Source organism: Silurus meridionalis, chromosome 8 (genome assembly GCF_014805685.1).
Source record: "Silurus meridionalis isolate SWU-2019-XX chromosome 8, ASM1480568v1, whole genome shotgun sequence".
In the NCBI taxonomy this organism is placed as follows: Eukaryota; Metazoa; Chordata; class Actinopteri; order Siluriformes; family Siluridae; genus Silurus; species Silurus meridionalis.
Window position 1 is genome coordinate 25,092,093 of NC_060891.1, and position 22,564 is coordinate 25,114,656.

The window sequence follows — 22,564 nt, forward strand, 5'->3', positions numbered from 1 at the left end:
ATAACCAGATGTTCCATGATGAATGAGATCCCTAAATCAACTGGCCCTTAAGTCAGTAAAGTGACAGCAGACTTGTTTAATTGCCGTTTTCTCAGTTCAGCTTTTTTTTTTTTTCCTTCTTCTTCTTATCTTTGTGGATCATGATGTTTTAATCCATTTTTTTTGTTTTATTATTATTTCTTCATACAAGAAATGATTAGTGTTGCTCCTCATAGACTTCATAGTGAAAGACTTTTGAAAATATTCCAATCTTCCGATACTCTTGAAATGTTTTAATTTTGCGTCTCGTGTTTTTTTGTTGTTGTTGTTGTTTTTTTTTTTTTTTTTTTCGTTTTTTTGTCCAAACTTCGCACTTAGAAATCAAAGCCCACGAGCTCTTGAGCTGTCAGCGCAATAATTGGATTCTCAGTGTTAGCATTGAATCCGGCGTGAATACCATCGCGGTCTCCTGCGAGTTTCGATTCACAGCCTTTAATACCTTCTATCCTTTTGCTTGTCCACTGTTCCCTTTTTTTTATTTTTTTATCGAGTCTCATTTCACGGTTTTTCACACATTATAATGTTTTGCCGGCTTCTAAATATGATTGAATCGCGGCACAATTACGGTTCTTAACAGAATAGCCGGTGCAATTATGAAACCAAAATAAAAAAAAATAATAATAGTAATTGATTATTTTGGCGGAAACGTGTTAATGTGTCTTTAGTCGAAAGCATGAAATGGACATTTTGTAGCTTTTGAAAAGCCTTTTATTTGCATTCTGCATATCGAAGCCACACGTCGCGCTGTGTTTGGGAGAATAGCAGCCCGGCTCGGTTAACATCTTCGATGTTCATTCTGTTCACATTTCCTTTAGTCGGCTGCCCGAATCATGATGATTATTGCAGGCGTAATGTTTTGCACTGTAATTTTCCGTCTTTTTTTTTCCCGCTCGATTTGTAAAAAAACGGAGTTGTTATCCGAAATGTGTGCGTTAGAGTATAATGTGGTGTAAAAAAAAAAATAATAATTTACATCTCTCTGGAAAGTCGGATAAACATTGGATTTGTAGTTAAACTTGTCTTTTATTGGTCCTGCTTTATTTATCTGACAAATTGCAGTTTCCAAACATAGAGGTACATCTTTCCATTTTATTCTCATACAGTGTCAATGATAAATGAAATAAAGTCCCTGTGAGGGTCAAAGTGGATGTTAATCTCTGCTACCTCTTTCTTACCGCTTATATTAAAAACGTACACGGGTAAATCTCAGCGTCCAATCATTCTTCAGGTACGCAGGAGTCCGTCTGAGCCTCAACAAGACGGTCTGGGAGTAAACTCACATTGTTGTAGCACAGAAATCGTGTGCTTTGTCTGTTTTTTTTGTTTTTGTCTGCGTATATTAAACAGTCTAGCAGGTGTCGGTTGTATAATCGGTGTTTTCCTGTTTGTTGATAGTTTCCTAAGCGTCCTTCTGATCCCAAACCCGAGGGCAATTAGCGCTCCTTTTACCCCGTGCCTGATAGAGTACCAGTGTGTTCGTAGGGGTTAAAAAAAAAAAAAAAAGAGAGAAAACCAGAGAAGAGAAGCGTGAATGTAGGCAGACCCATCACTGTTACCACTGCTATTGTGCTATTAATTCCGAGCATCAGGGGTGAGGATGCGCCCAAGACGGTGGGGAAGAGGGGGAAAAAAATACCCCAGCCGATCCTCCCGCGCTCCTCTGCTCCTCTCTTTGAGAGGCGGAATGTGTTGGAATGCTCTCTGCCTCTTTTCACAAGGCCCCCTTTGAATGGAGTCCTGTTTTTTAGTATTTCACACCGAGGTGTTCTCCGGGGCGTGAGGTCAGGCTAGCAAAACAGCTCCTAGGGCTGGATTAGCACCAATTAACGTCTTAGCGCACAATGGGGGACTGGCAGGCCCGGCTCTGACCCGCGCCACTATTCGGTGCCCAGCCCTCGGACCGCACCACTCCAGCTCAAGTGTCCCGTGAGGGGCGGGCAAAGTTTTTCAAACCTAATGGGAAATGTTGCTACTTCACACCATGGGAATGTATAGCCATTTTTTTTTTTTTCCCCCGGTGATCGTTGTTGATTTTGCGAGGCCCTCTTTATGACGCTCCGTCTTCTTGCTGATGGAGCGCCATGGGATGGTCTCATGCTGCGTGAAGATTCTCTCTCTCTTTTTTTTTTTTTCTTTTCCATTTCATGCTGAAAGCGTGGAACGTTCGTTATTCATTTGTGCAGTATCTTTATCACTTATCAAACCTTATTATCTCTCTGCAGTACCCACACATTTACTCACTAACTCATCTTTTCCAGCTGAATACATGAAGTTGCTGTTTTTGGTTTGTCTAGTTGTATTTTTTTTTTCCCTGTTGCAGACACTCTTAGCTATAGTCCCACTGCCTTATTTTAATCAGTAATGATCTAACACCAGGCTTCAATATTAGCTTTTCTTTGCATTGTAAGTTTCCTTCCTTCCTTTTTTTTTTTTCCTCCTTTCTTCTCCCCTATCTCCATTAGCAGTGTGTGTGTTGTGTTTGGAGAAGTGGATGTTTAAGAGGTTGCCGCACAATTATACGGCGGCAATTTTCCTACATCATAATTATGATCACATCTTGGTAAATAGCCATATGAATCTCTTTTGAAGCATATGGACAATGCTTAGGGTAAGTGTAGCTATTAAGTCCATTTTATAAACACATCCGTTGAAAGCGGCGTGCTGCAATTTGTCAGACGGACGCTCACAAGGAGGCGTAGAACACCACCACCACCACCAACGCCGCCACCACCGCCGTCGTACAAAACAAGTCTCCGAAAATGTCGGAATGTCCTGAAAATGTGTGTTTTAGCGTGTTTGTAAAAGGGCATTATCGGACGGCTGGCGCAATTAGGCCAAAGCTTTCTTTTCCAGCGATAATGATAATTACAAGGCTAATCTTTTATTTAAAGCCGAACGTGCGACGTGGAGATCCAGGCTTCTAAAAAGAGGCTTTTTTTTCCTTTTTTTTCTTTCATTTAGTTTATTTTATATAGCGTAATATGTTGTCGGATTTCGATATTAGCGGATAAACTCAGACTAAATGCGAATGCGTAACTGGATTTTTACTTTAGTCTGTGTGTTTAGGATTTTATCCTTGATCTATTCTGTATTTTGGTGCGAGAGTTAAGCTCTGAATGTATTTATTTATTTTTTTTCCCCTTTAGTTTTTTTTTCCTTTTCATCTTTAAAGAGCAGCATTTGAAGGGGTTAAAAAAAAAAGGTTGAATTGGGTTGTTTAAGATGAATTTCACGTTTAAACCCAAGATTCAGATCATTCAGAATTCAGGAGTCTTGAATGAAAGGTATTAGCTGCTGTATATGGTGTGTGTTTGTGTGTGTGAGTGTGTTGTGCGGCATGTACTCGCTCTGAAGAGGTGTGTGTTAAGGCTTTAAGAGGAAGACCGCAGCGAAGGGGGAAAATACGAGGCAACGCAGAGCCTAAACACTGAAACCACGACTCGTCACGTTTTCCGTTTCCGGTGTTTGCATTGCAGAATAATTGTTTTCTTGGGGTTTATTTCTCACAGTATGCTTATGAGAATGTCACAGGAAGTGCAGTTTCACAAATAGGCTTATAATGGTTTTATTAGATTGACTAGTTGGCTTTTTAAATAGTTTTTATTCATTATTCTGATCTTAAAACATCCATCATAATGTGTGAAAAATCGAGGTAAATAATTAAAGAATTAAACTTTAATTCAATTCATTTTTTAAAAATGTTATGGTCCAGAATTCGCCAAACTGAATTGTAATAAATTGTGACAAAAGTAAAGGTCGGCCGATTAATTGGTATTGCTAAATTGCTGGAACTAAAATCCACCCTGATAGTTTTTCCGGGTTCCGGTAGGCTGTCATTACGAGAGCGGCCTCTAGGGATGAATCACAGACGCCGCGTGGTGGTTGGTTTTACACCGACTGCACGATGCATGAAGAGCGCTATATTATTTGTATTCCTTATAACTGATTACTTATATAATGAATAATAATATCGGTTGATCAATCAGGCTATCGGCACGTACAATCCAACCTAGATATCGCTGTCGGGAAAATCGGTCAAACTCTAGACAAAAGTATTTGGACACCTGACTTTTCCAGCCATATGTTGTCCTTTTCATTTACATTTCCTGGCATTGATTTACAACTGAGCACTTTAGAGTTAAGGGCCTTGCTCAAGGGCCCAGCAGCTTGGTGTTTCGAGCTTGTGATCTTCAGATCCAGAGGCTTAATTACTGCACTACCACCTCGCACCAAACTGATGCCAAACCTCTTGATGAATTTGTTTCTTCACTTGACCTCTGAGATCAAAAACTGTTCCAGCATGACGATTTCCCTGTGCACAAATTGAGCTCCATTAAGATATGCTTTACATGGGTTTGAAGATCTCCTGCTACAGAGCTCCAACCCTATTGAACACAGTTGGGGTGACCGTGAACGCGATGTTTAAAAAGCACAAAATCTAATGCATAGATGTCCATAAACCGAAGCCTAACGAGGACGTTCCAAGTTTTCTTATTTTGGTTATGCATAATTTAGCTTAACGCGATGATGAGATACCAAGTCAGCATCATGAAATGCTTGTGCAGGATTCTGCCGCTGTGTTCAGGCTCAGCGAATGACGCGTCTCCATTCCAACAGACGTATAAAACTGCTTTCCCATTTGTTTCCCCCTTTAAACACACATCAGAGCATTTTTAAAATACTGTCGTTTATAAGGGGTTAGCAGAATTAAGCACAAGAAAAGAATCTTTCCATCCTTTTTGTGTTTCTCTCGCCTTCCTAGCTTAGGTTACTAATTGGATATAACGTGCAGGTGTGTGTGTGTGTGTGTGTGTGTGTGTGGTAGTGTGATTGTGCTCTGGCTGGTTATTCGGGCTAATTAGAGGCAGAAGGGCTGCTCCCCGTCGGGGTGATGTGCGGCTGTTTCCTCCAGCCTTTGATATCAGGATGCAGCCTGACGCCCCCAAACAAAGCCCAACACATTGATGCGTACACACACGCACACACACAATCACACACACATTCATCACATTCAAAACCTGACCCATCCAATTTTAATGGTTGGCCTAAAAATAAGTCGGAGTTGACCTTTGTTCATGTGTCCTCCCCCTACACACACACACACACACACACACACACACACACACACACACACACACACACACACACACACACACACACAAATATTAGGAGAATGAACGTTACAACACATTGGCTCCAGTATCAGTGCCAGTACTGTTTTCCCAGAACGAGTAAAAAGCCAAAGTGAGGACTGCACCCGCCTCTGCTCTTCAGCTATTGTCAGACCTCCTGCTGCTAATGATGGCCCACCCGGCATACACACCTGCCAGAACTCTGTGCGTCTGTGTTTTGCAGTTCAATAGTGAGGTGTTTGGTTTTGTCAAAGTGTTTTGTAAATACTAAGCGAGACCTTCGGGACATCAGAAAAAAAAAACATTAACGCAAAATAAAAAAAATTTCAAACCAACGTTCTTGTGAATTCGACGTTGCAAATGTGTGAAAGTTTCCAGTTATTGACCAGTTGCAGTGCGTTTTTATATCAAACGCATCACTTAAGAGTGATAAACCTGCCGACAGTCTATAGAAAAGTTACGGGATAAATAATACAAAAAATGATCAATCCCAGAATGGATGAAAAGAAATATATAAATTTTTTATCATGGCAGCATTTTAACTGTTTTGCGGTGCTTAGTAACAAAGTAGAAGTGTCGCAACTACAATACTTTTTAATTGTTCATGTTTAGTGCAACTGAAGCCGAGAGAACATTGCAACATTGGATTAACATTCGTATTATAAGAGGCTGTTTTGTAGGCCACATACTGCACAAATGTCATAAATACAATGCTCTGGGGAAATTTGGAAGTGGGTCCTAAACATTTCCAAATTATTTAAAAAAACTATCTCAGTAAAACGCCAGAGTAGTTGTTTAAGAAGAATTTTACAGAAAAAAAAACATGTAAAATCTGGTTCTTCCATGCGTTTTTATTCTTCATTCGTTGCCCCCGGTAGGCTAAGGAACATCTTCCTCTCATGTGAGAGATTTCAGATGTTTCAGTGTGGATGAGCAAATTTTGGAAAATGTTTAAAAAAGAAACAAAAACAAAAAAACTGTGTAGACGCACAACATCTGACAGCACAGCAGTCACGTCCTTAAAATAGGCAGGGTTAGTAATGTACAATGTTTTTATGTTTCCTTGTATATACAGGATGAGCCCAGGCTAAGAATGTGGTGGATTAAGAAGAGAGTAGCCTTTATTTGTCTCACATACATTAAAGCACAGTGAAATTCATTCTTCGGCTATGATACGGCACCCCTGGGGCACTGAGGGTTAAGGGACTTGCTCAAGGGCCCAAGAGTGGCAGCTTGGCTATACCGGGGCTTGAACCCCTGACCTTCCGATCAGTAACCCAGCGCCTTAACCACTGAGCTCCCACTTCAGCACAACCAGACTGTATATAATCTAAACTGTTCTGCTTCAATGTCTTAGGGCTACAATTTTGCACTTTTTCCAAGTCGCCATTAGAGACAAGTTGATATCAACAATAGTGGAACTATGATGAATAGACATCAGGATCTCTCATTAGAGAAAAATATATTTGTACTTCTAATTGATCCCAACATTTATATTCGTAATCTTTTTATTTTTGTGTTGTTGCTTCGGGACAATATCGGTTGTTGAAAGATACAACGAGGCTTGAAAGGACGTAGCAGAGATTGTGCCTGGCTAGTACAGTGTTACAGTGTGATGTTATGAACACTAATACGCTTTATTTCTCAAGTTTGTGGACACATGACCATAAGATTGATGTGCTTTCAAACTTTCCATTCCTTATTAAGTCCCTATTTGTTGTACTAGATTTAAGTTGTAGAGATTCATGCTTATTCAGTCACAGGGGTGTTGGTATTTATAGTAGGTCTGGGCTCCAATCAGCATTCCAGTTCATCCAAAAGGTGTTCAGTAGGGTTAAATTCAGAGCTCTATAGCAGGAGATTTAAACAAATTTTCATGGAGATGGCTTTGTGCACAGGGCCATTGTCATAATGGAACAGGTTTGGGTCTCCTTGGTTCAAGTTAATGGAAAAATTGTGTTCTACCACAAGAGACGTCCACATATACAATTTCGTGCCTCCAACTTTGTGGTAACAATTTGGGGAAGAACCACATATGAGTGGAAAAAAAGAAATGAATCAGGTGTTCCAATATTTTTGTCCATATAGTGTATATGCTTGTGCATGTATTGCGTACGATATTGCAATTAGCAAATCTACATACACACATGGGTACACTGGCATCGTTTTTACTCTCACAGCGAACACGTTTCTCGTTCGGCGCACCCCGAAAGATGCCGAAGATTGTTCCATTGCCCCTGCAATTTCTCTGTGAGCCTTCGGTGCCATCTCTCTCTTTCATTCTCACACACACTCATACACACATGTACTAATGCCTGTTATTTCTGATGCATTTCACTCAGGGGGTTTTGGGGCTGATACGTGACAGGCGTGTTACAGAAAGGCAGAGAGATTGGCATTTCACCGTGCCCAAGTCGATCGAGCCGCCACCTGCGAAGAGGGGACTGTCGGACCGTCCTCCGCCACGGCATTGACATTTGCACACAGAAAGTGCAATTATGATACTCGCCGAAAGGTTGCCACGTACGATTAGGTGTACAGGTGATGTGTCAGAGCGAGGAGTCATCGCATTGGGACTGGCTCATGGGGCTTTCATGCCTTAAAGTAGACAGGAAGAGGCGTGTCCGGGTTTCCTAGTGCACTTGGGAAACATTCTCAAGTTGTTCCAGAATGGTGATTGATTTGTCGGCCATTTTAAACCCGCTAATGTTTATTTATTTTGTCCTCAGCGTACTCCACTGTCTCAGGTGTTAATGGGCCTCTGGTCATCTTGGACAGCGTCAAAGTAAGAAGAATTCAGTTATCGTCTGTCTGTCTGTCTGTCTGTCTGTCTGTCTGTCTGTCTGTCTGTCTGTCTGTCTGTCTGTCTGTCTGTCTATCTATCTATCTATCTATCTCTATCTATCTCTATCTATCTATCTATCTATCTCACAAAAGTCAGTACACCTTTAAGATTTCAGCAATAATTTCAGTATATCTTGCTGAAGAGACAATACTATAGAAATTAAACTTGCATATTTTTTTTACTGTAGTCAATGTGCAGCTCAGATAAGTGGCGTTATACACAATCATCATAAAATTGTCAAATTTTGACTATTCTACAGACATCTGTGGTGGGTATTTCAAGTAGGCAAAAACAGGGTTTCTGGAAAAAGTAAAAAAAAAAAATAATAAATCTACATTTTAGGCTGAAAAGAATCTGAAATTCGCTATAAAAAAAAAAAAAAAATCTAAATCTGAAATTTGCTATTCTGGGTCTTAAATCATTTAAAACCGGTCTCAATTTTAGAATGTCTATGTAACGCTAGCTGTAATGCTAATTGAAATGCTCTTTGGAGCACTTTGGAACATTTTAGAATGTTTGTTTGTTAGTTTCAGTGGTGGTGTAGTTCTTTCTTTCTCTAGTCCAAATATAATTCGCTGTATTATGACTACAAATGAGCTCAAAGTTCAACAGCCAATCAGCTTTCTGTTATTGGTGCCGAATCTCTGTTGGATTGTACTACAGGCGTAAAACAGATTTTTTTTTTTTTTTTTTTCTTCAGTCGTTAACAACGTATTGGTTTGTATGTTGTGATATATGACTTAAATTTCCTTCTTAATGGTCTTAAAAAGGTCATAAAAAGTCCTAAATTTGACTTGGTGAGACTCCCGGAAAATAGTCTGAGTGACAGGGAAGTGGGAGTAGCCCATAGCGCCCAGTCAGCGTTAATGTATGTAGAAGAGGGCAGGGAGCATTTAGCTTTTGCATAAGAAGCAGTTTAAAACGTGTCTCTGAGGAAACATATGTTTTGCCTTCATAGTTTCTAGCCAGAAGTCAAGTGAGAACTTTTTTTGTTTGTTTTTGTACGTTTATTTTGAAATCTTGATGTGTTTTTTTTTTGTCCTTGCTTCTTTACTGTCTAGTTTCCCCGCTATGCTGAAATCGTCCACCTCACCCTGCCTGATGGCAGTAAGCGAAGCGGACAGGTGCTGGAGGTGATCGGCAGCAAGGCCGTTGTTCAGGTGATGCTACAAAAGGCAATCGCTATCGTACATCCTGCATAAGATTCATTAGTGGGATTAACCGGTGCTTTACACAGGCGGACAATAAGAAACCATATATAGCGATAATCAATATAACTTTTTGATTTTAATAATAAAATAAAAAGTACATTTTTGGAAGGAAAAAAAATGTATACAAATTAAATTTTTTAAAAAAAAGGATTTTTTTTTTTTTCACTTTTTTTTTTCCATTATTAAAATCAAAAAGTACATTTCTGAAAGGGAAAAAATGTAGACAAATTCAATTTTTTAAAAGTTAATTTTTTTGTAAAAAAAAAAAAAAAAAGCTTATTACTACAGAATTTATTGACATTATTACTCTCAGCTTTGAAGAAGAAAAAAAATTATATATTAATAAAATAAATGTAAAAAGTTAATTGGTTACGATCCATCAAGTTACTGACCAACTGAAGAGCTCTAAGGGAGGATTTGGACTGCAACTAATCTTCTACAATGATTTAGGACTAGAATTATCACGAACAGTTCTGCATTTAAGCGCTCATCAGCGAACAGTTCACTGAACAGTACACCTAACAATGATGGAACTATAATGAATGGACATTCGGTGTCACCCATAGTGGTTTGGTTCTCTTTTGAGTGCAGTTCTTAAGATTTCTTCCTCATACCATCTCAAGGAGTTTTCACTTCTCACTTAATCATTAGTGATCAACTTATAGGCACTAACACATAAATGACAAATAATTTACTCCTTTATCTGTGTAAAGCTGCTTCGGGATGATATCCACGTGTAAAACTGCTATACAAATAACATTTAATTAAGTATAAAATTGTATCACATCACCGGGTCTGTTTGTTTTATATATATATATATATATATATATATATATATATATATATATATATATATATATATATATATATATATATATATATACATATATTTGGATGTAATACATGAATTTATTTGAGGAGTGTATAATGAAATATATCACAAAATACAGGAAGCTTCAAAATTTTGCAGCGTGATGAACAGCTTATCAGCTGACTGTTGCTCATTCGTGCCAGCGTGGATTTTCCCGTGTGGAAGTTGTAAAGGGGAAGTGTGTAGAAGCGGAGACATTTCCCCAGATGTTAAACCGGTTACACAGCAACTTGCGCAACTGCTTGACAAAAACTGTCATTTTTTTAATGAAAAAAGGTAGAGAAATTTTAAAAACCTTGGGAACCAACACTTATTCTGCTTCAATGAAACACACAAGAAAATAAATCGCGTTTGCCGTTATTTATTCAGCATACGAGTCCTTATGTAACTCGGAGAACGTTTTGGCTTCTAAATGTTTTTGTACCCCCCCCCCCGATTAAAAAAAATGTCAGGTTGCAGGTTCAAACCCTGGTGTGAGTGTGTGTGTGGTTCGAATTGAATAGAAAATATTTTCCAGTAGGTCTCAACTGGGCTGAGAAATATTCCTCCTGAGGTCACCCTTAAAGAAATGTTACCGTGTGGTATGAGAAGTTGCTGTGTGGGTTGCTTTCCTACCTCCTGATCTTTTTATTCAGAACAGCATGGCGTTTCATAAGCTGAGTTTTTAGTCAGAACTTGGAAGGGAAGATTTATTATTTTTTCCCCGAAGGCTGGACTCTGAGGTTTCGGTTTTGTGATCGTCAGGTGTTCGAAGGGACCTCAGGGATCGATGCTAAGAAGACCGCATGCGAGTTCACGGGTGACATCCTACGCACGCCGGTGTCTGAGGACATGCTGGGTAACACACACACACACACACACACACACACACACACACACACACACACACACATGCACCAACGCCATATACTATTTTATCCTTTTAGATTTTTTTATAACCTTTCTTGACTTAAAAATCGTTGCCGTCCAATGGATTCTATCTTCGTTATTTAATGCACAATACTCTTTTGTATTTCAGTATTGCGAGGTTCTTTTGAAGTTTTGTTTATCTGCGTTCATGTAAAGACTGCTCTAGTTATCGTTGCATTTGACTTACCCTGGAAGTAGGAAGTCAGAGCTTGAATTTATCTCAAAAGTTTGACTCTTTGAACATTCCATCTCACATTTAGTCCCCATTTGCTGTTCTAGTAACCTCCACTCTTCTGGGATGATGAAGTGTTAGTGAGATTTGGAGATTCAGTCAGGTGCTAATGTAGGTGAGGTGAGGAGGCCTGGAGCGCACATTCACACATTCATCCCAAAACTGTTCAATAGAGTTTAGAGCTTTATAGCAGGAGATCGTCCACGCCAACTCACGTAAAGCATATCTTCATCTTCAGTATCTTCTGTCTTCAGTAGAGATGGTAAGATTTGCCATGTTTAACATCTGCGCATCGGCATAAAATGCATCGGATACAAGTTGCCATTTGTGTTATGCATTATATGCATCAGTAACAAAATAATTATTAGTAGATGCGCTATACTTTTATTATTTAGAAAGTGACCAATCACTTTTGACCCGTATTTTATATGTAGATCGATTTCTCCTCGCTAAAACGTTACTCGATCACGTTCTCTCAGCAGCGCGAATATGACGTATCGCAACACTACAGAGACCGAGGCGTGTCCTGAGAGTCACATACAATACAGATTAACATGGCAGAGGTAGAGCTGTAACTTCCTGCATACACAACAGGAAAAGAACATCTGGTTTAATTTCATCTTTGTTTGTTTTTTTTTGCACTACGAAGGTGTGTTTGTGAAAGGGGCCATGAGTTAGAAGTCAGAAGGCACTTAGGTAAATTGATGATTTGCTGTCTGTCTGAACCAAAGAAATAAAGGCACCTTAACCTATTGAATTGCAGAGCAACATATTTTTTGCATTGTTGTTAAAATATCTTATCATTGACTACGCATCGAGATGCGAATCACATCAGCCTCAATTATGGAGATGCACATCCCTGATACACAGGAGTATTGTCATGCTGGAACATTCTAAACTCCTAGTTCTAGTGAAGGGAAATTTAAATGCCAGCACCCTTAAAAGTCCTGTACAATTGTGGTAATAGTTTGGGGAAGAACCACATCTGGCTGGAAAAGTCAGGTGTCCCCATACTTTATCTATATTATGTTTATTTACCTTTCTTAAAACAGGGAAGTATAGTCTGCTTTATCTAAGGTTATAAAATACTGCTGCATTTATTTGTCAGACTTGAGGAGGTTTGGGTTGTAAATGACCTGAAACGACCTTTGTTTTAATGTAACATTTATCTTATTGAAACTAGCAAATTCTGTGGTATCTAAGCTCATCATAGTAATGGATAAATTCGTGGTTGCTTCGTAAAATGACTTCTTTTATTTATTTATTTAATTATTTATAAAAAAAAAAAAAATATTCGTTTTTTTTCCCCCCTAGAATTATGCATGTTTATATACCCTAGCATTCACATCCCAATATCAAGTAGTCCAATATCAACAAACACCATGTTGTTTTTGTATACTGAATTATTTGTGTTTTTTGTTTTTTTTTGTTTTCCTCACTCAACCCTTTAGGGCGTGTGTTTAACGGCTCAGGGAAACCCATTGACCGCGGCCCGGTTGTTCTGGCTGAGGACTACCTGGACATCATGGGTATGATCAATTTTCACACACTTTACGTTAAGGTAATGAACCTCCTGCTCTCAGAAGAGAGAAAGACTAAAAACTATTAGGATATTAGAGGGAATATAGATATTTTTTTTTTTTCTGCTGTGCTTTAGCTCCACTTCTTCCATAATCTTCTCAGAAAGAAGTGTCACTGCAAATCAATGCAAATGTCTTCTGAGCGAACTCCATTATCCTGTGACCAAACCTTTCTTTCCTGGAGAGCATGGTCTCTTTCAGTATTCTCTTTTTTTCAGAAGTTTTGATCTATCGGACCCTCTTTTATCTTCCGTTTTTATTCTTTTTTTTTTTTTTAGGCCAACCCATCAACCCTCAGTGCCGTATCTATCCAGAGGAGATGATCCAGACGGGCATCTCTGCCATCGATGGCATGAACAGCATCGCCAGAGGACAGAAGATCCCCATCTTTTCTGCTGCTGGTCTTCCACATAATGAGGTGTGTCTGTGTGGTGCATCTTGTTTATATAATATATGTAGATGTGTACATACGCTGATCAATCGTAATACTGACATTAGAACATTGAGTGATGAAGTGAATAACACTGGTTCATCATGGCACCTGTTAATTGGTGGATTTATTTATTAGGCAGCAAGCGAACATTTTGTACTCAAAGTTAACGTGTTAGAAGCAGGAAAAATGGGTGACCTTAAGGATTAAAGTGAGTTTGAGGAATTGTAACCTCTAGATGACCAGGGCAGAGCATCTCCAAAACTGAAGCTCTTGTGGGCTGTTCCTGGTCTGCAGTGATCAGTATCTCGCAAAAGTGGTCCAAGGAAGGAACAGTGGTAAACCAGTAGGGAGCGGGTGGAGAAGAGTCTGGAGAGGTGGAGGTACGTGCTGGAGAGGAGTAAAATGAAAGTCAGTAGGAGTAAGACAGAGTACATGTGTGTAAATGAGAGGGAGGGCAGTGGAGTGGTGTGGTTGCAGGTAGAAGAGGTGGAGAAAGTGGAGGAGTTCAGGTACCTGGGGTCAATGGTGCAAAGTAATGGAGAGTGTGTTAGAGAAGTGAAAAGAGGAAGGCCTAAGGAGGATGTTTATGGATGTGGTAAAGGAAGACATGCAGGTAGTTGGTTTGAAAGAGGCAGATGTAGAGGACAGGGGGCTATGGAGACGGATGATCCGCTGTGGTGACCACTAATGGGAGAAGCCAAAAGAAGATGATTCCAGGTTGGGCACCTTTTTAGATACAGGGCCTCTTTGTTCTGATGGCTAACCGATGGAATATGAGGAGCTGTTATGCATTTAAAAAACAAACAAAAAAATAAAAACCTAAAACCAATTAATAACTGTATGTTAGCTTGTTGACGTTTTTCTCCATGCGCCTTGACTCTCAGCTCTACTGTCTACAACCCGGCAATTTGGTGAAATTTAGGTTGTTTGCGGATTATCTGAACCGGACGATAAGATGATTTAGTCCTATATCTTGGAGTGAAATTGCCGAGCTCAGCAAGGAAATGGGCTTATAGTTGCAGGCTTTGCTGTTTATCACATGGATAATAATGGTGCAGCTATTTGGCCACAGGAAATGCGCCTACATGTGCCCAGCTCTAACCTGCTGCTCTTTATTTCTACCCTTCTCTGCGAAGAAGGTACTGTCTCGTGTGTGTGTGTGTGTGTGTGTGTGTGTGTGTGTGTGTGTGTGTGTGTGTGTGTGTGTAAGACAGCACCCCATGATTGCTGTTATTAAAGCAGTGGAGCTTTAATTGTTTTCTCCCCGTGGTGCTGCTGCTCTTCAGAACCAAAGTGGGTCAGAGGAACAATTTCAGAAACACACCATGACTTATTTTATTTTTTTACAGCATGTCAGTAGGAGCCCTGGTGCTTTAGTGTATACAAAAACCCACAGACATGATGCAAAAGAAAATGTAGACGTTTAAGGCTAATAATTGCGGAACAGCCTTTTATTAACTAATACGCCTTGGAAGCTTAGAAGTTATTCATCCAGGAATTGACTCGGATTGCTAGGATCGGTTGGATTGTTTTTATTGCATGCAAATTATTAAGTGAGTTATTTTCTCAATTCTTGTCCTCTAAAGAAGTGATAAATGTAAGCAGTCTGCTACAATGGTTCAGGATCGCAGGTTGCATGAACAGATCTGCATTTAAGAGTCCATCATTGTACAGTACATCTTCACAATGATGGAACTGTGATGAATGGACATTCAGGGCCACTCAGATGAGGACAGGTTCCTCTCAAGGTTTCTTCCTCATGCCATCTCAGGGAGTTTTTTCCTCACCACTGACTCGCTAAATTCTTCCATACAACTTTATAACCATTTCATAAAGTGCTGTACAAATAAAAATGAATGAATATTAATGATGAACTGAAGATAAAGGGACTGGTTGGGACACTAATTTACTAACTTTATATTTGACACATGAGTGTCACCAATCTGAGGTGGTCTGTGGAAATCTGTCTGATGTCTCTGGGACTGAATTCTGGAAAACAGCCACAATTGTAAAAATAAAAAAAAATGGTGGTGGTGGGGTTTTATAATATGCCATATAATAAAAAACACATTAAAAATAATTCTGGATTACTTGGTTCCAGAATTATATGTAAAGTATCTCACAAAAAAAGTAAGTGCACCCCTCACATTTCAGGAACTGTTTTAGTGCATTTTTTCAAAGGACTATACTTTAGAAATTAAACTTGGATATGTTTTAGTAGTCAATCTGTCCTCTAAAAATAACTCAACATGCAGGCATTATTGTCTAATTAACTGGCAACACAAGTGAGTACACCCTCAGTGATAACAGCTGTACGTGGTGCAAAGCCACACATCCTATTCATCATGTTCATCTGTTTGTCTGCTTGACAGGACCATACAAATGTGTGTATTTTGTATTAAAGCAGTTAAAAAGTAGTGTTTGAGTACAATTCTCCACTCTCTGATACTGATGATGATCTGAGAATTAGAATTGTTGCTCTCCTCAAAGACGCCTCGGCTATAAGAAGATCAGTGAAGATCAGGGTTGCACTCGGACAGACTTTGCAAGGGTACATCAAAGAAGTTGAGTCCTCGGCTATTTAGACAATAATGACTATGTTGAGTTATTTTTTAAAGACAGTAAATCTGTATTGCTGTACAAGCTGCACATTGACTATTAAAATAGATCCAAGTTTCATTTCTACAGTATTGTCCTATGAGAAGATTATTGTTAAAATTTAATTGTTGAAATTTAAGGGGTGTGCACACTTTTGTGAGATATATATATATATATATAAAAGAGCCCGATTTTTTTTTTTTTTTTCTATTTTCTTTTCTAATGCACAACCAAAATGCCATTTTGCTATTTCTTTTCTTTTTTTTTTTGATGCATATTCTTAGAAATATAACATTTTTTTTCCCCCCTAATACTTCGTCTTATCTAATACTTCTAGAAACAATATAACCAGTGACTACCAACAAATACACTATTTTCATGTAGCGTTTTTTCTTCCATTTGTGTTCAGATTGCTGCTCAGATCTGTCGCCAGGCTGGTTTAGTCCAGAAGTCGAAGGATGTCATGGATTACAGCGCAGACAACTTCGCCATCGTCTTCGCTGCTATGGGAGTGAGTCCGGATTCCTCCCTTCTATACTTTAAGATTTTATTGATTGCCTACATGCTAATCAATAAGATATGATCATTCTTCTTTACTGATAGATTAATAAATTAGAGAATTTTTTTTATATATATATATATATATATATATATATATATATATATATATATATAAATTTATTTATTTTTTACTTCCCGGTTTACCCTTATTTAGAATTTCTGTGCATACCTCATTTTAAATTCCCTGAACTTAGTTTATTTTATTTTATACACGTACACAAGTGTGATTTCAGCCATGAAAGCACATCAGTTGCCACGTTTGCCTGAGGAGCTGGTGTTCCTTCTTATTTCCCCTTTATTCATGTTTCCATTTTATAATTTTTTTTATGCTGATCATTAAACTTTTAGAACATATTATGCACCAACTTTTCCAACACAGTTCTATTTACCTTTATACATTTTTACGGACATTTTTTTATTTTTATTTTAATTCTCTTTTTTTCTATTTTCTTTGTTTTTTAATGATTTTCTTCTAGTCTTACTACAGGACCAGTTTTGGCCATAACTAAACAAAGAAAGTAAATGTGCCTTTTTAAATTCTGTTTACCTCCTTTAAAGTATTTCTATGTAACTAAGGAATGTTGCATCTACACAAACATTTATTGGTTTCAATTCTTTCACTTTAAGTGGTTTTACTTTTTCATTCAACACAAAAAAGACTTTAATACCCAAAGCTAGGTTTACATGTAGAGAGAATGCATGTTGTTCAGCTAGTCCTTGGGCAGACTTTATTAGAACTGAAGGGCGTTACTCGTGTCTAGACACAGACTGGGGAAAAAAAAACTGTGTTTGTCCAGCCATGTGACTTTAATTCCCTGCATTAACCCTCCCTTAACCTCCCACACCCCCACCTCTAAACATGTGTTACTGTCGCCTCATTGGGCACAGTCTGTCCTCTGTGAGAGGCATTAGACGGGTCAGGTGTCCCGTTCACCTGCACATTGAGGTGTGAAGAGCTTCCATTAACCTGAGTGAGTAATGTCACTGACCTGGGCTTTTGCTCCTGATTTGGGTGTTTGCGCTTAATGCGGCCTGCATTCAGCACGTGTAACACTATACCCCGATTTCATGCTCAGGCCGGCTGAAGTGTTAAACCCGTTTCCAGAAAGGTTCCTATTTTCCTCCAGCAGGAAATTACCTTGTGCAGGGGCTTATTTGAATAGTGCGAGAAGGTTTAAGGTATGGGCGTGTAGAAAAAAGGGTGGAAATCCTACAAACAGGAAATGAAAAAAACGCAATCAATCTCATGGTACTCATCGTTGTTTCCGGGTTTCGTAATCGAATGGCACATCTCTTTCAGGTCAACATGGAGACTGCCCGTTTCTTCAAGTCGGATTTCGAGGAGAACGGATCCATGGACAACGTCTGCTTGTTTCTCAATCTGGCCAACGATCCCACGTGAGACAGACTTTCATTTCAGCCACAGATCTGTAACATAGAGCTTGTTTTAGTCCCCGGGTTACGATGGGGATGCGTCCCGATGACCGCATGTATATCTGGATGCGTGACAGCAGACGAGCACAAGTTCACGAATGGAGGGGGCGTCAGACGCTCTCCGTTTCAGTGTCCGGTGATGGCGATTAAAAAAAAGAGAAAGACGTGCTAAAATCAGGCTTTGAAACACCAAACAATTCTGAAGATGCAAACATCCTGGCAGCATCACAACGTATCTTACAAAAACTAAAATGCCACCTGAAAAACGTTAAGTCGAACCATCTAAACTCGGGGACTACCTGTAATGTGATTGCATGGAAAAAAATTAAAAATGATCGCACATCCCATTGAAGCTGATCAGTCTGAGTGAATTGTATCACTGGCTTCCATAGAAGTTAATGCTGTGCAGTCTAACGTTTGGCATTCTCCCATCAGGATTGAGCGCATTATCACCCCCCGACTGGCTCTGACCTCAGCCGAGTATCTGGCCTATCAGTGTGAGAAGCACGTGCTGGTCATCCTGACAGACATGAGCTCCTACGCAGAGGCTCTGAGAGAGGTGAGAGACTAGACACCGCCACTTACCAGAACTTTTTATTTTCAGATTAAAATGCTCAGCTTGAGGTGCAAAAATTGTGTATGCATAGCGGAGACATTACTGCTTCCAGAAATGTCCCCTTATAGAAACTGTTAGCATATCAACAATTGTAAACTTGATTTTTTTTTTTTTTTTTTTTTAAGAATTAAAAAAATATACACATTGTGACAAATCAAACTGAAGAAATTGACATCACTATGATAAAATTAAAACCGTGTTTGTATTTTTAGCTTCTAAAAGGCTGTTCATGAAATTTTTCAAACAGTGTCATCCAAAGATCATTTCCTGATGTCAGCTTTTGAACTGACATCAGTTTTAACAAATGTTCCTCAAGCGGGGAACATTTTCATCTGATTTTTTCTGTGAATAGGAAGTTTCTATAAAATGCCATTTACAGCATTTGGTAGACGTTAATGATCCAGAGTGACTTTCCAAAAGTAAACATATTCAAAAATGTAAAATTTTCCGGTACCGGAAATCCTTTTTTTCCAGACGGATTTCCTCAGCAACTGTATACTTTTTCCTATAGGAAAAAACTTTACGTTTAAATATATTTTTTTTGTCCAATAACAAAGTATTTTGTACTTCATTACTGTTCTTAAGTATATTCTACTAAAAAGTATTTTTACTTCACTCCATTTTAATTCATAATGTCCTCTTTTATTACTCCACTACATTTATTTCGATAACGTATGCAAACCTTTTGGGATATCCGAATTTTCCAGACATATGAGGTTCTTCCCTGAACTGTTACCCCAATTGTATATGAGGTCTTTGGATGCAGCAGCATGAAATTTGAACTAGGAGACCCAAAAGTGTTCCGGTGCACAAAGCCATCTTCATGAAGATCTCGAGTGGCTTGAATTAGAGCTCTGACACTCAACCCTATTGGCATAAATGTGAATGCTGACTCCTATTAGAGGCCTCCTCACCTCAACTACATCACTTCCTGACTCCACCTGCTTGCATTTTCCTCAGGTCTTGTGGTCTTGGAACTGCTGTGACTGAACACTTAAACGTCGTCTTCTAGCTGGTCGATATAAATTAAAGCATTAATAGACATGCACCCAGACATTTTTGACTAAAGTCATTGATCAAAGATCTTTAAACTACCTGTATGATGTAATGAAATGTCGCGTCCGCAATCGATGCATTAGAAACATGTGATTTTAGCATTTTAGAAGACAGATGTAGTCTAATTTATAAACTAGTAGTAGTTGACAGTGGTGGATGAAGTACACAAACCATGTAGGTGAGTTAAAGTAGAGATGCACTAGAATATATGACTAGAGTTAAAAGTGTCCCTTTAAACTTTCACTTGAGTAAAAGTACCAGTGTGTGCCTTTTAAATGTACTTAAGTACCCAAAGTACTACGATTTATTATGGCTATAAAGTTCCTGTTATCATTTTTGTCACAAGATTCAACTCAGTTTATGTGAAAAGACTCAATGCGACTCTTAACACACTGATCTATTAATAGAATGATGATAATGACTCAAACACTGATTGATTTCTATTCAAATGATCATGACCCCAAAACCTTCTTTTCAACTACTTAAAAAAAAAAAAAAAATCGCACAAATCAGGTCACGTGTGTTGTGGCGAGTTCGAGTCTGGAGTTTCTTCATCATTTATTCCTCTCTAAATGTTCTGTTCGCTGATGCTGAACTGTACGTTGGTGATCAGTAGATGCAACAAGCGCCAATCAATACAAGTCAACAGCACGTTTGACCAGTTACGTTTTTATCCGCTGATAAATAAAAAGGTACGACTCATTTTGCGAAATGTTGAGTAAAAATAATGAAATTTTAAATGTAGTGAAGTAAAAGTCTCCCCAAATGGAAATTTTTCAGTAAAGTACAGTTACAGTGAAAAATCTACTTCAGTACAGTAACAAATCCCATTTACTTCCTTACTGTCCACCGCTAGTAAATTTATTCAAGAGGCCCACGCTTTTTTCACCGCACATGCCACATTCGCTTGGTTCCCGATCAATTCAGTTTTATTTGTGTAGCAGTTTTTATCAAAGGATATTGTCCCAAAGTAGATTTACAGAGATAAAAAGGTTATAAAAGTGTGAATGTATATGTTGGTGCCTATAAGTTTATCCTTAATGATTGTGCCAGTGGTGACAGTGGCAAGAAAAAAAAACTCTTTGAGATGGTATGAGAGAGAAACCTTGAGAAAAACCAGACTCGAATCAGAATCTCTTTGGTGCCGAATGTCCATCCATGATAGTTTTATCACTGTTAAGATGTGCTGTTCAGAGGTACAGGCTGTAAATAAACATCTATAGGCTTATTAGCACCTATAACACAGATTATAGATGTACCAAGTTACGACCAAGGACGTTTTTTTTTTTTTGGAGTGGAGGTGTGTGTAAGATTCATTCAGCCACAAGGATGGTAGCAGTCGGGTACTGATATACACATTCATCCCAAAGGTGTTCAACAGTGGTTGGAGCTCTATAGCAGGAGATCTTCCACTCCAACCCACATATCTTTCATTGTACATATACATGTCATATTATACCTTAGTGCAATTAGCTTCTGTTTATTCTTACTTTTTTTATTGCTGCTGGTCTCTCAGAGCTACCAAACTAATTTCGTTGCATATGTCAAAGTCTCTAAATTTAAACATTAGGGCAACTTTGTGGTAAATAATTTGGGGAAGAAGCTCAAATAGCTGGAAAAGTCTGGTGTCCCAGTACTTTTTTGGTATGTAGTGTTATTTTTTTACTTTTTTTATTTTTTTAACAAACAAAAAAACAAAGTAGATAATATTCTTCCACAGGACGTTTATATTTCTCTTTACCAGCCTAACAAACATATCAAGGCTGGCGTGAGAATTTTTTTGACTTGTTTTTTTATTTATTTTTCTATAGAAACGAAACCGAGGAGAAGCAGAAAAGTGTATCACAACAGTAACCGAAAAGTCAAAGGGATTACGGCGTTTTGTATTAGCATGTCGTGCATATGCTGACGGCGAATATCGGATTGCGCTCGGAGTGCAGAGATCACGTCTACCTTGTAACAAATCCTCCGTGTCTGACTCTTGACGTCGTGAGTAGTTTTAAGTACGGTGTAGGGTTTCCTCTAAGCCTGGTGCGAGACAGTCTGACTCGAGGACTCATAATGGAGGGATTTGAAAAACATCTGCCACTCCATAAACATGCAATATCGCATTTAGCCCACGAACGCTCTCAGTCTGCTCGAGAGCCGCCGCAATGACAAGCATTCGCGAGGAGCAAGCGCGGTCTAAACAGGCGGCGGTAATTTCCTCATGGAAGTGGAAAGCATGAGTACAGAGTCACACAAGAGGAGAGGGGGAATAAAGAGTATGAAACATTCCTTCCACTCTATATAAAGGTTAAAACATTCCTCGGCCTCATGGAAATACCTTAACGCAATTATCATTTGATGCTCACTGAAAGAGTGTTTTGAATAGAAGTATTTTCTTTTCTTTCTCTTTTAAGTCGGTTATAATCGTTTTTGTAGCCCATCACGTTTTTTTTTATTATTTATTAATTTTTTTTTCATATCGAACTGTGCTAAATTCACAATGCACATTCCAAATAGTTGAGATGCTCGTGAAAGCGCGGCCTCCCGCCAGCGTACCACTGTAACCTTGGAAGATGTTGGGTCCAACAATACCGGCTGTACTGTATATACCGTTATATCTGATGTTATGTACACACCGTTAAGCGCACGTGCGACTGCTGAGACGTCGCACTTGTGTTAATAGCCGTGCGCTCAACTTAAACACGGTTAAGTGCGAGACTGATTGGCGGAAATAAAGAAGAGCTCTTGATGCCTTTTCAAACACCTAAACACAACTAAGCGTTTGCCAGTACGTGTGTGTGTGTGTGTGTGTGTGTGTGTGTGTGTGTGTGTGTGTGTGAGAATGCAATGTGTTTTTATTTGTATTTTTTTAAATCAACATGCTTCACTTAAGCAGTCATGCATTTTCTGAACTCTTTCTTCACTTGAGCACTAGCTAGCGCGTTCATTATGTTCCGTAATGTGTAGGGCAGAATGAATAGGCGACTTCAAGGGGGCAGGTTTTACTCCCTGGGAAGAAATGTAAGATTATCCAAGTTATGCAGTGAATAGGAATAAAA

At 38.8% G+C, this 22,564-nt stretch overlaps 1 protein-coding gene across 1 annotated transcript in view; it reads left to right on the forward strand.

The window, feature by feature from the left end:
* The window catches only part of atp6v1ba (ATPase, H+ transporting, lysosomal, V1 subunit B, member a), a 42,284-nt gene that overhangs the window by 11,376 nt on the left and 8,344 nt on the right, over positions 1–22,564 (forward strand). The window contains exons 2-9 of the mRNA XM_046856244.1: positions 7,901–7,956; positions 9,078–9,176; positions 10,843–10,936; positions 12,691–12,768; positions 13,098–13,237; positions 16,260–16,361; positions 17,712–17,809; positions 18,281–18,404. Coding sequence (XP_046712200.1) covers positions 7,901–7,956; positions 9,078–9,176; positions 10,843–10,936; positions 12,691–12,768; positions 13,098–13,237; positions 16,260–16,361; positions 17,712–17,809; positions 18,281–18,404 — 791 coding nt within the window. The remainder of the gene's footprint in view (positions 1–7,900; positions 7,957–9,077; positions 9,177–10,842; positions 10,937–12,690; positions 12,769–13,097; positions 13,238–16,259; positions 16,362–17,711; positions 17,810–18,280; positions 18,405–22,564) is intronic.